Source organism: Hipposideros armiger, unplaced genomic scaffold (assembly GCF_001890085.2).
Source record: "Hipposideros armiger isolate ML-2016 unplaced genomic scaffold, ASM189008v1 scaffold_106, whole genome shotgun sequence".
Lineage (NCBI taxonomy): Eukaryota > Metazoa > Chordata > Mammalia > Chiroptera > Hipposideridae > Hipposideros > Hipposideros armiger.
Genome location: NW_017731456.1, coordinates 205,847 through 219,775, shown reverse-complemented (window position 1 = coordinate 219,775; position 13,929 = coordinate 205,847). Strand labels below are relative to the sequence as shown.

Sequence of the window (13,929 nt, the reverse complement as noted above, 5' to 3'; positions counted from 1 at the left end):
CTTTATTTGAGACTGGGAACTTGTAGCTCAAAAAGCTTAAATTATTTACTGGGAGTCACAGAGTAAATAGAAAAACCAGAATTTGACCTGTGGTTTGTCTGATTTCAAAACCTGGGCACTTTTTCCTATATCAGATTAAATAATCTCTAATATTTTAAAATCTGAGTAGTTTGGAAATTTCCAAAACAACAAAAAGGAATTAAATACTATTTCCAAAATATAACACGTATAACAGAGAACCATCCATATATAGCTATTATTTCAACTGCTCATAAGAACTTGAAGTGTCAAGTTGTCACTAGTATGCTTATGAGGTATATGAAATCATATACAGAGAACAGGAAACTTCACAGAGATTGCTTGGAAAGAGTAATAAAGCCACCTCCAAAAGCAAGACAAAGACAGAGAATGTCAAGTACTAAATAAATAACCTCTTACCTGCTGTACTTCACTTTCTCCATTTGAGATCTTCTCAGTGTAAACAAAGGAATTGAATATCCGCTGCAACAAAAAGAAAATGAACACACATTAGTTTTTCTAAATAACACAGACATTTTTGGTGAGTGTGTGTGTGTAAATAATTTGTTTACAATACAGAATCAAGCAGAAAAAGAAATTAATTAAAATACAGTTCTTTTACACAGAGAAATCCAAATATCAGCCAAAGTCAATCACACTTACATAAGCAATACCCAGCACTTCTGTAGTGAAATAAACCAGATGTTACACTATATTTTTCATTTTCAAAAATACATTTAATTATAGATTTCCGGAGCCCATGCCATTTTATCCGACTGGTATAATCTGACAAAGTTGTGTTTCTCATTTAAATCCTAAACTCCCTGAATGCTGTAATTGTTTACAGACACCAAAATCCAATGTAATAAAACTCTTTAAAAAGGATTCTTTCCATACTCTCTCATGTCCCTGTGTCTAACCAGTACCTACCCAATATTATCCATCACCTTCGTTACCCAAGCACCCCCTCGAGAGAGTCACATAACAGGGCTTGTCAAATATGTGTGGCCTTAAGAGAAGATCCAGTGCTTACATGCCAGGAAATATGACAGCCATGCCAAGACATTATGACACACAGGCATACATTCTTCCACGGGTCTCTGCCTAACTAGTATCCACTCCTCCATATATTGCCTGCATTTGAAGCATCTCTGCAGACGTAGGACTTTCCCAAACCCTGCCATCACTAAGCAATCACAAGAGATTAACATACAACAAACCAAAAAAGTGAGAATCCAAGATATGTATCTGTTAGAGGTGCCAAAAAAAAAAGCAGCAGCCTCATCATTTTCCCTAAAACTTTAAAGATACCTCTGGAACTCTCCCGATGAGTAAGGAGTCAGACCTGGAGATGTCAGCCAACACGTCCCTTTTTCCTTTCTATCCTCCTGCCAAGGGTTTGTCAGCATCTGGGACAGCTTCCCGGACAGCCTAACACACCTGCATGGTGGTGATGCAGAAGACAAGTGCCAAGTTCATCAAGTGTTGTGCAAATGAAGGAAGATAAAGGTGCTAGGGCCGGTGGTGGGCATGAAGCAAACAAACTTGGGAAGACTTGAGATGGAATGGGATGAAAATACATTCTGGGAAATTTTAATTATTACTATTTTCCAACGTGCCACTTATTCACGCAACAGATATTGATTTTCTCTTTCTTTTCTAAAAATGACTCTGCTGATAGGAAAGGTTTTTCAGTAATGGCGATAATGATCATGACATTGGCCACTATTTATTGAATGCTTACTATTCTAAGCACATTACATCTATTTACTCATTTAAGTCTCATAAAACACCTCTGTGACAGGCACTATTATTATCTCCATTGTAGAGATGAGGAAACTGATGCGTATTTATTGAGTGCCTAATAAAATGCACATATTGTACTTCATATGCAAATGTTATTTCATCGTTATCAGAAAAGTACTGCAGCTTGAAAGATGAAAAATTAAGACCCTGGGAAGTTAAAATAACTATTCCCAAAGTCACTTGGCAAGGCTGGAATTTGAACCCAGGCTGTGTGACTCCAGATACGGTGTTCCCAACGCTATCGTCTCATGAAAATTTGCTACCTGGTTGCTTGACACATATAAAAAACACTCCTGTTAGGAGCTAACACCTAAACATAATGCAGATCAACAATCCCTTATACATAATTCCAAAATTCAAAAGGCTTTGAAAATTAAAAGTTTTTTATAGCACACTTGTTAGCAAAATATGACATGACCTGAACTTATTTGTCAGTAAATCTAAGTTGAATTGATGTGTATTTCTAATCTTTATTAAACCACTTAATGTATTCATTCATTTTGTTGTAGATGTATATTAATGCATCTGATCATAGGATTCTGCTCCAGATCTCACTGTGGTGTTTTATCATCAAGGGGCATGAGGATTCTGAATCCTGAAACAGGTCTTATTTTGGGAAAGGGATTATAAACCTGTAGACCTCCATTTCTGGGGAACGCCTTAGATTATAACACTTTTACAGGCTGGGTCAATGTCAGTGCCACCCACATTGCCAGACCATATTCTATATATATATATATATATTTTTTAAGATTTTTTATTGGGGAATTGGGGAAAGGAGAACAGACAAGTTGCTGTCCTTTTGTTCTTCAGTCTAGTTTTGGAGGACGTTGCTTCACTGGCCCAAGTTGGCACCATCATTGCGCTCTTCCCAGGGGAGGCAGATCAGTCACCGGCCTCTGGACAGCCGCTCACGGCGACTTGAGGGCCGCTCATGCTGGCTGCTGACTACACACGGTAGCCCATGGCAACCCACTGCAGCAGGGGCTGCAGCCTACGCCGTCACCGCCGACTCACGGCAGCCCAGCTCCAGGTTTAGCTGTTGTTCAGCATCTTAGCTGTGGAGGGCAGTGTCACTGGCCCTAATATGTGGGATCCAAACCAGGGCCCTCTGGTATCCCAAGCCAGCTCTTAACCAATGTGCCACTCGGCCGGCCCGCATATTCTCTATTTTTATACAATTTGGTTTTTCTAAACCTTCTCAGTACCAAGAAAACACTTTTATTAAAAATTAACATAATTCATGTAGTGTCTCCAGATCTTGATGAGTATGGTCAATTTATTTTATTTGTGGCAGTAATATTCCAGTGTTACAAGAAAGGTGGATTCCTCAGTAGTAATACGGAATATATGTCAGGAAGTGTTTGCGAGGCTGTTTCGGTTCCTGTTTTACTCATTTATTATCTTAACAATTATTAATAATGATTGCCAAACTTTATGTAGATCTTTTTATGGCTTGTAAGCATTTCTATATTCGCTATACCTAATAAATGTGGGTGGGTAAAAGAAAATTTAAAGAGCAAGAAAGGAGTTTTAAATATGAGCAGTAGTGATTCTGTAGACTACTTATTTTATACAACCCTCTAACTCCTCCCCTTGGTGTGAAAGATCACCTGCTAATAGTTTGGGGCTATAACCAAAGCAAAAAATTGTTTGCCTCTCTCCTTCTCCCTGGGGGGAGGGGGTGTTAGTGAGAGGCCAGTAACACCTAGACAAGTAACTCATCACCAAACAGGTCATCCAGCCACGTCTGATGCAAGGTTAAAAGTTCAGCTCATGTGTGTGCACAAGGTCTCAAGGTACAGAGTGAGTTTCCACTACACTCTAGGTCAATGGACAGTAATCGTCTTTCTTGAAATGCAGGAACTGCTAAGCCCAGCCAGCTCTCGAAGGCTTGGGTTTAGAACTTCTATAGTTTACAATATAGTTTGCACATAAATGATCACATTTGATCCCCACAACGGCCCTATGTGGTAGGCAAAGCAAGGGTCTGAAACCAATTTTACAGATTAAAAACTATGGCTCAAAAGTTAGAAAATGCATTCACAGGTTAAAAAAAAAAATTTCACATGCTGAGATCTGAACCCAGGTCTTGAGTTAAAAACAGGCATTGCTTTTGGCAAAGCCATTAAGTTTATTCGCTCACCTTTTTGTTCAAGATACTCTAGGAATCCTAATGCCTGCATGTAGAAAAAAATGACAATTTGGGTTTTTCCTATCCATTTTATTTTAAGCAAGATACAATGTGCTGGCATAACCTTATATATATGTCCAACGTCAGGAATAATTAAGAGTCCCATACAAAGGTTTTATTTTTTTGTTACTTTCTATTTCTATGTGAAACTGTGAAAGGAATAGAATACAGGGTTGTGTGTGTGTGGTGGTGGGAGGGGGGGTTGTTGTTCTTAATTTAAGCCAGGAATTCCAAATGACATACCTACCTGACATTTTGGTGACCACAGGGTAAAGAGTTTCTTGGTTGTTACAGGACTTGAAAAATGGAAGTGGAAAAGCTCCTGAAACATGAAAATGATGAGCAACCCCAAAAGACCAGATTGTTCAGTCCTCGTGGATGATTTACTGACAGCAACAGGGTTAGGGAATGGGTGGGTGGGGTGGGTATCCTGCATTCTATTTCCAAGTTGTCACTTTCCCTTATCCCAGTTCCCTGGAGGACCAAAGGAATTCCAGAAATGTGAACTCTTAATGTGAGCACAACCTAGAGGGAGTCTGAACTCTCCTGGGTGTACAAATCCCTTGAAGTAATGGCCAAGACATTGCCCACTACTCTCTCATTCTCATCAAACACTAAAAGTAAAAATATGTTTTACTACACAGTGAAAAGTTCATTAAAATGGGTGAGGAGTTTTAAAAAGTTATTTTAACCAGAAATATTTCTTGGAACCCTCGTTATTAGCTAAATCTATTTCCACAATCAAAAGAAAACAACAATAAGACGTCTTATTCTTATGCTCATGAGAACTGAGTACTCTGACCTGAAGACAAATTGAACTTTCTTTCACTAATACCCACACTTTGGAAAACTGACAGTATCTTCTAAAGTTAATTATATGCATAATCCTATGACCCAGCAGTTCCCATCCTTGCTATATACTGAGCAAAAACGTGTTCATGTTTTTGAAAAGACAAGCATAAGATTGTTATAGTAGCACTACTCGTAATAGCTGCAACCTGGAAAACATCCAAATACTTATCTGCAATAGAATAGACAAATAATTTGTAGCATATTCACACAACAGAATATTCAGCGATGATAATGAACACACAATTGCAACATGCATCAATGTGACTCTTACAAACATAATATTGAGTGAAAGAAGCCAGACCCTAGAACACAGAATGTATGATTCCATTTATATCAAGCTCAAAACCAGGCAAAACTAATTTGTCTGGTTAGAAGTCAGGATAGGGGTTACCCTCTGTGGGAGAGTGAACAGAATAGGGCACGAAGGCTCCTTCTGGGTTGCTGAAATGTTCTCTTTCTTGATCTGGGTGCTGTTATAGGGATGTGTTCACCTTTGCGAGACTTCATCAAGCTATACACTTACAACTGTATACTTTTCTGTATGTACGCCATACTTCAATACATTTACTTTAAACATACATTTTAGGCAGTCTATTTATACCCTACCCAAATGTTTTCATATGTTTTAAAAACTATTTATGCATTTTTTTAAAAGGACAAGAATCTATTATTTAGGCTATTATAAATACTCAAAGAGAAATCGACACCCCAATCTGTAATCCAGATGCAACTGGGACCATACCAACCGGAGACTCACATAGGAATTCACAGAGAAGGTCTCCTGAGCCTTCCCCGAGGCTATATATTAATTGCTCCCTCATACTCTTAAGTACATAACATTACTCAGTTGTTCAGCTTCCCATCCAATGGTACTATACTAACCTGAATTTGCAGCAAGAAAAAAAGGTGTCTTTATACACGTTTCATCCAACCTGGATACTCTAAATTTATAGAACACAGTTTAATTAAATCTCCCCTTAGCATATTCTGTTACTTTATTCTGTAAGCATTGCCATATTCCTCTCTTCCCCCAAAAGGAAAGTTCAACTCAAATGAATAGAAATTGAAGAGTCACGTCACAATTAAATACAGACCCCCCTACCTCTACTCAAGAGAAGAAAAGACATCCAGCTGTGTGCGTGTGTGTGAGCGCGCGTGCGCGAGCATGCGAGCACGCACATGTGCCTGTGTGGTGTGTAGCCTGCTTTCCCCACCTCCTAAGGGCTGCATCACAGTCCTTCCCTGTCCCCACTCCCCACTCCACTGACCCACCCTCCCTACCTGCCATCTCCTTCCCTCTCAAATCTCTCTATTTAATTGCGCCTGCTTAACAGATGGCAAGAGAATTCCACTTTGCTGGAACAGGAACAATTACATGAGTGTTTAATAAGATGGTCAGTCCAGACAGTTGGCCTCACCTTCCCGCTTCCAACAGCTCTGCCAAATTTTAACTAGATATTTAAATGAATGCTATAGCACAATACCACCACGAAGAAATAACTACCTCTCTATATAAGCCTAATGAGATTCTGTTGGTCTTCCTCCCTGATCTTTGCTAAGAAAATGCAGGACTGAATTTTATTCAAAAGCTTATTCTCTTGATGTTTACAGGTCTCTGTCCCAAGCCAATTTGGCTGACAGTTCACTAATAGCTTAATTCTGCTCTGGATTTCTTCCTATGATCTAGGAATTGTGGCCAAAGGGAAGGAAAATATAGATCACCGCTGTTATCTCAAGAAGCTGACCAAAATTAGCCATTAAAAGAGAAAGTGCTGTCATTAAAACAAACTTCAACAATCACTGGACAGGGAATGAAAGGCAACTTAATTTAAGTGTTTCAGGAAAGAAAACATATGCGTGACTTTATTCTGCCCCAAGCAGCCCCCATGAATAATCTTTTACTAGGTTTTAAGGGATCCCTCCTGCCCAGATTAGACATTGTCTGCCTTTTACCAGACTATTTAACCTCACACTGTTAAACATATGGAATGTCCAGAAAAATGACATTCTCTAAGAGGCTCAGTCATTTTTAAATAACTCTAAACTTGCTCATTCTGGATACAGGTGGCTCAAGAAAACGGTTTACCAAGAATATTGAAAAGCTTACCATTAAAAAAATAAATAAAAAATAACCTAGATGTCCAACAATAGGGGTTGATTAAATTACTCTTCATCAATCAAAAACAGAGGGCGCCCAAAAAATGTATACACATTTTAAGAAAGGAAAAAACTGTATTAAAATTGTAATATTTGGGCTGGCTGAGTGGCTCAGTTGGTTAAGAGCTTGCTCAAGAGTGCAAGCTCTGAGCAACAGGGTTGCCAGTTCGATTCCCACATGGGCCAGTGAGTTGCGCCAGAGCTGAGCTGCTGCTGAGCTGCCAACAGGTGGCAGGATAGCTTAGCTGGTGAGAGCACGTGCTCCTAACAACAAGGTTGCCTGGTCGAGATGGTGGGCTATGCCCACCCACAACTAAAGACTGAACTCAGCACCTTGAGCTGAGGTGCTGCCCTGGTGGCCCAGTGGATAGAGTGTGCGCTCTTAACAACCAGGCTGCCGGTTCGACTCCCGCATGGGATGGTGGCTACGTCCACCCGCAACTAACTGAACACAGCACCTTGAGCTGAGTGGTGCAACTGGACTTGGAGCTGAGCTTGTTGCGCCCTCCACAACTAAGATTGAAAGACAACAACTTGGCTGTTTTTCTTCTCCAATTCCCCAACACTGTTCCCCTCCCCCAATTCCCCAACACTGTTTAAAAAATTGTAATAATATATACTGATAACAAAAGATGAATATGAGTCATGTGTATACATTTTTTTGGCACCCCTGGTATATTGTCCAGCTATTAAAAGTATGTTATAATTATTTTTATTGTTATTATTTTTAAAGTAGCATTTAAATATAAATATTGTTCTAATTATGTGTGCGTGGAGGGTATATTACACATAATAACATTACCACTTGTATTACTAAGGGCCAAGAATGGATTCATAAGCTTTACAACACATTATCTCATTTAACAGTCACAACAAATATTCATAGTAGTTACTCTGGCCTCATCTTACAATGAGGAAACAGGGGTTCCGAGAAGTTTACCTAACCCAAAGTTGACCATTAGTAAGTAAGTGGCCAAGTATGGATGCAAAATTTGCCTTACTCCAAAGTGTATGTATCTTGTCCTCTATGTAAACACCATCTTAATAGAGAAAACTTAGCATAAAACCTAGAAAGTGACCAAAATAGTAACAGGGCTTGCCTGTGAATAAGAAATCCAAAATATATTTTCTTTCCTCCCCACGTCCCCATCTCAAAATAGAGCATGTGTTTCCTTTATAACAGATAAATGACAAACATTTTTTCAAAGAGTTGTCACACTAAAAAAAAAAAAGGGCATACATTTGGAGTTATAACTGGACTTTATAAAGAACCACTTGCACTAAATCCCCAACTTTAGAGCTTTCAGAGAAAAAAAATACATAAAGGCAAGGGCTTATGCGTGACCCTCACTATACAAATTGTACCTTTAATAGCACAGTGACTTGCAAGAAACAAGGCTATTCTAGTTTCGTGACAAAGGGAAATGCTTTGGTACTGAAAATCATGGCAGAGGAAGAGGTCTAGATTGGAAATTTAAAACAAAACTAATCAGTACACAATAGACGACCTTGTGCAAATGGTACCCCGGGTACATGTGTCCTGGCCTAACAGACTTCCTTGTTCTGTTTTCAGGTTGCTATATATAAAAAATGATAATAGCTATTGCTTATATAGTGCTATCTCTCTGGTACTAGGTACTTTACATATATTAACTCACTTAACCTCATAAATGTGAAGATGCATTTATATAGAGTGCACTAAAAACATTATGAATGTATTTCACACACCATTGTGATAATTATTCAAAAAGTCTTGAGAGTTATTCTGTTATTGTTCTATTCTATTACTGTTAATCTTTTAAGAATATTCTCTTAATGACAGTTATTTTATGCTAGTTGGAGGTATGGGGAGACCAAGCATATCTGTATAGATATTTACCAACTCTAGTCCCATTTCATGTGTGTGTGTGTGTGTGTGTGTGTGTGTGTGTACACACACACACACACACACACACACACACATTATTATTTTTTTATTGGGGAATAGTGTGTTTTTCCAGGACCCATGAGCTCCAAACCAAGTAGTTGTTTCAATCTAGTTGTGGAGGGCGCATCTCAGTGGCCTATGTGGGGATCGAACCGGCAACCTTGGTGTTATGAACACTGCGCTCTAACCAACTGACCTAACCGGCTGCCCCAGTCCCACTTCATTCTTAATAACCTCCCACCAATGGTAATCTCTCCCTTCTCTGAACTTCTCTGTAGCACTGCCTATGCTACAGTTAAAATATGTTCACTGTAGAAAATTTGAAAATATGTAAAGGAAGAAAAGGAAAAAAAATCTATTGTCTGGCTACACAGTAAAAACCAACCACTCTTTATAATTTACTTTATTTCCTTCTACTCTTTTGGATTTCTATGTTCTAACTTTGTTGTAAATTCTCTGACAACTGATCCATATGCTATGATTCCTTAGCAGAGTACACTGTACATAGTAAGCATAAATAAGCCTTTGTATATTCATTAATCTATGCATTAAATCATTAGGATCATTATTTTGGTTGGTCACTCAACCAGTTAGCAAAAAAAGGAGGAAGGTGTCATTCCTCTTTAAGACAAAAAATGTTTTCCCCTCACCCCTGTTTTTCCTTCCCTGCCTTCTTTTGGCTCTAAGTATACATACACACAGTAGAGGGGATACTTCAAGTTCACAAAAGAATCAAATTATTAATTCCTTAGTCAGATAGCATTTCACTTAACACCCTGCAAACCAATATGAGCTCTGAATAGTAAGAAAGCGTGTGAGAGAGTCACAAGTCGGTGACAAGTGTCACTTTTACAAAGGGCTGCCTGTTTTGGTCCACTCTATCCCTCAAAAGAAATTACAGGCAAAAAGGAATAGCCTGCAGTCTGATTTAGCAGAGAAAATCAAAAGCAATCATCTCAGCAAGCAAAGTTTCTAGTTTTGATCACTTGATTTCCTGTTGAAGCCTTCAAAACCAGGAGATCGGGTGGGTAAATATGAACCTAGAGAACAAAGACAGGCAAAACAAGACGGAAACACTTCCCTAAATGCAATAAAGCTTCGGAGGGGTTATTGGATTTTTTTTTTTTTTTTGGTCCTCGTTGTTTTGGCTTTCAAAGGGGGTAAGAGGGAAAAAGGCAACTAAATCAGTTCCACATGTTGGAAAGATTCAGCCTTTAGCCAATGTAACTTGACTATAAGTAATATTCATGACAATGCACATGGCAACTTCTCAGAAATGGAAAGTTTAGTTGCCCAAATGCTTTGCAGACGGTGCCAAATTTCCACTCCCCTAACTCCTAATTCCCCCCACTCCCCACCCCGTAGATCTCCATTAAGGCTTTTTTTGTTTCACCTTGAAAGAAAGAAAAAAAAGAGGGCGTTATTTAATGGCTGTGCATTTATTCTTGGAGTGGGGAGTGGCGTTTTAAGTATATAAGCCTTCAATATGCAGTGTTCTGTGTGTGCACAAACCCATACAAATGCTCAGGTCTTTGAGAATCCATCCATTAAGGACAAAGAGAACTGGAAATCCTATAATTCTTAACCTTCCATCACCTAAGTGATGATGTTTAATTAATAACTCAATCAATCATATGCTTTCTAAAGGAGTCAGAAACCATGTAAAATACAGCCCCATGTTCTTAAGAAGCTCACTCTCTAGTTGGAAGAAGAAATTAAAAATTAAAAAGTTAAGAAGTAATAGTGAACAACACAATACAGGCTCGATATCAACTCAGGATGTTTGGCACAGGCCCAAGGTGCTGTCAGAGCTGGAAGTGGGGTGAGGGGAGGGAACGACAGTTTCGAAGTGATGGGACTTGGGCTCAGCTTTGAGGTCAAATTTATATAGGAAAAGAGAAAAAGAGGTTGGGTAAGAGCATTCACAGAGAGGGTCTGGCATATAGTACTTAGCACAGGGTACAAAATATTTTGAACCAGGCAGTGTTCTAGATGCTAGGGATGCAAAAATAAGCATAGTATACAAAATCCCTGCACACACGGACCCGACATTCTAGGTCTCTTGGCCTCAAGAAAATCCCTGTAAAGGACTTAATAAGCATAGGCCTGTATACTTGGAAGTGTGTGTGGGGGGGGTGTTCAAAGATAAGGACATCGATTCTTCTAGGAAAAGCTCACATTCTAGAGAGATACCCCAAAGTCAATAAATATGATACAAGGTCAGTTTCATAAGAGGGTCATTTGGAAATACAACTGAACTAAATGGAACAGAAATAATGGGGCTAGACTGTGGATGTATTTTAATCCAGAAAGAGGAGTTGGATTTTACGCATATGGTAGGCTCTTAGTAAATATTTTTTGAATGAGTAAATGAATAAATGTATATTCGCCAAGAAATAAAGAGCTATTAAAAGGATTTTTAGCTGGAGAGTGACATGATGAAATAGGTGCTTTACCAATGTTTATATTCCACATGCTCAGAACCAGGCACCCACTTTCCAAAAACTGTGCCTAAGCCTTCTCACAAAGAAAAAAAATTGGGTCCATTTAGAAACCAGGTACCATCCCAAAGGTCTGGGACAACTTTAAGCACCAGATGACCTGGGTCCGCTTCTAGTATGACATTTGAAGGACCCTGAGTTGAAGTTTCCCATGTGTTTTATCCCCTCTGTAAAATTATAAAATCCTCTGAGGGACTGTTTATTCAGTTTTGCATAAATCCCCATAGCACTTACACGGAGCAATGTTATGGAATGAGACTGAGAAATCCTTGTTAAAAATAATTTAAGAATCACTTAATGAAAAACAACTGTTGTGGTTGAAAGCACAGTTGCAGTGCTGCATTCTGAGATGAAGACTAGTTTTTGACGTTTTAAAATATGCTACTGTGAGGCTGTGTTGGATGGTTTTCAGATGAAATATTCATTTATGCCACATCCAAAGAGAGGGAATTTTTACAAATGCAATTCTGGTCTATTCTTTTATTTAAGGAGATGCGTTTTTAGTGCAATCATTAAGTACAGAAGCTATAAAGCCAAACTTATCACAAAATGAATAACATCCAATCGCAACTCTGTACAAACTAGCTCCCTGACTAGTGAAGTCATTTAGCCCCCCAAGGCCGAGTTCCCCTCACCTGTAAAATGGAAAACTGGGTTAGATTATATCAGAACTCCGTGATCCTGAAATTCCCACTCTACTATTGTTTTAGAATTTTATTGAAATACCAATTGCTGGACTTTTGAGAAGCTACTAGCGCTAGGTCTTTTTGCCATATGGCTGAATGTTTCAAGAACATTATATTTGCTGACATAATTTGAATTAAATTGCTTTTTTAAAAAATGTTATAAACATATCAATAAAGCTTGCCACAGGGGGAGTGCCCAAATAGCAAAGGGATACATTTTTTAAGATAAAAATTTAAATATAGAGAGAAAGACCAATCTTGAGAATGGTGAGTTTAAATGTGGACATTTAAGACGTGAATCAAAGCAGTTAGCCTTTATGGAATAAATGTGATGCTAATATGAATACATAAATGTCTCCCAGGTCCTCCTGACTGTATTGTTTTTCAGGCTCTCTCAGCCAGGGTGCCTGTCATGCATATCGAATGCCATGGTAACAACCCTGGCCTGTAATGGCTCCAGCAGGACGTGCCATGAGTCTCAACAATAATTAACTAACATCTTGATGAATGACGGTTCTCTGGGCTCAGGTTCACAATATAATTTTAATGAATAAATAAATATTGGTCAAAATTTTTCTCCAGGTTTTTACAGCAAAAAAAAAGAAATGTGAAAGGGGAGTTAAGAAAACCCAACAAAATCCTGCCATTACCAGCTGGGTGGCCTTGGAGAGGTTAGACTTGCCCCATTTCCTAATTTGTAATATAGAGCTGATAATAATAGCTACCTAATAGGGCTGTTGTAAGGTTCAATGCATGTACGCCACTATTCCTTACATACGATACGAGCTCAAAATCCAGTAACTTTTAAATCCCTTAAAAAAAAACAAAACAAAAAACTATTCCCAGGAATAAAAAGTCATTTGAGATTATCCGTGTCCCCATCCCAATGTCAGGAACTTTTCCAAGTCAGCATTTCTGAGGCGTTCCAAAGTGACAAGACTTATTAAAAACACTGTATTTCCAGGAAATGGCTTTCACATTAGTTACCAGTACCTTTACAAGCTTGGCTCCCAGTCTCAACAAACCGGCTTCTTCAAGTTTCTTTCGAATCCCACATGCAAGCTGGGTCCTTGAGAAAGTGACTTTTCCCCCTTGATTATTAATAGGACTTGGTGGGGAACATCCGAGCACGCGCCAAATCTCCAGTTTACTTGAGCCCAAGGCTTTGTAAACATGCCAAAGCGGCCAAAGGAGTAAACTGAGGCTGAAAAATCCATTGCAGAGATGCTGGTCCCTCCCAATCTAGTATTGCTCAACAAACAGGGTCCCTAACCTCCTGCAGAGCAGTGCAAGCACCGTGAGAGCTAAGCAATCCTAAAAATCCAGCCTGCATATGCTACGCAAATCGGGGCTGCAGGAGATGGGAAAACGTAACCATCCGCTATAGCCCCCACAGAACGCATGGGCGCATCTGAGACACCTTCCCAGACCTACCCAAACCAAAACAAAAAAATTAAACCCCCTTGGTGCTGTCATTAAATACTTACTTTCACATTACGGTGCAAGTATTTGTTTATAAACATTACTAGTGACCTTAGAGAGGGCAAGGGCAACTCCTGCTCACCTAAGGTCTGAGCTTTCGGATCATCCAGAACTCAGCTCTCTCAGCTGCCTGACAAATTATTCAAATCTACTGCGCCTAGGGCCGGCCGAGTGGTGCGATGGTTAAGAGCTGGCTTGGGACACCACAGGGCCCGGTTTGGATCCCACATATGAGGGCCAGTGACACTGCCCTCTACAGCTAAGATGCTGAACAACAGCTCAACCTGGAGCTGGGCTGCTGTGAGT

The 13,929-nt window shown here is 39.3% G+C and overlaps 1 protein-coding gene across 1 annotated transcript in view; it reads right to left on the bottom strand.

Moving 5' to 3' along the window:
* CACHD1 (cache domain containing 1) overlaps positions 1–13,929 on the bottom strand; it is a 211,010-nt gene that overhangs the window by 126,236 nt on the left and 70,845 nt on the right. Inside the window, exon 2 of the mRNA XM_019646777.1 lies at positions 439–501. Within this exon, the coding sequence (XP_019502322.1) occupies positions 439–501 (63 nt within the window). The remainder of the gene's footprint in view (positions 1–438; positions 502–13,929) is intronic.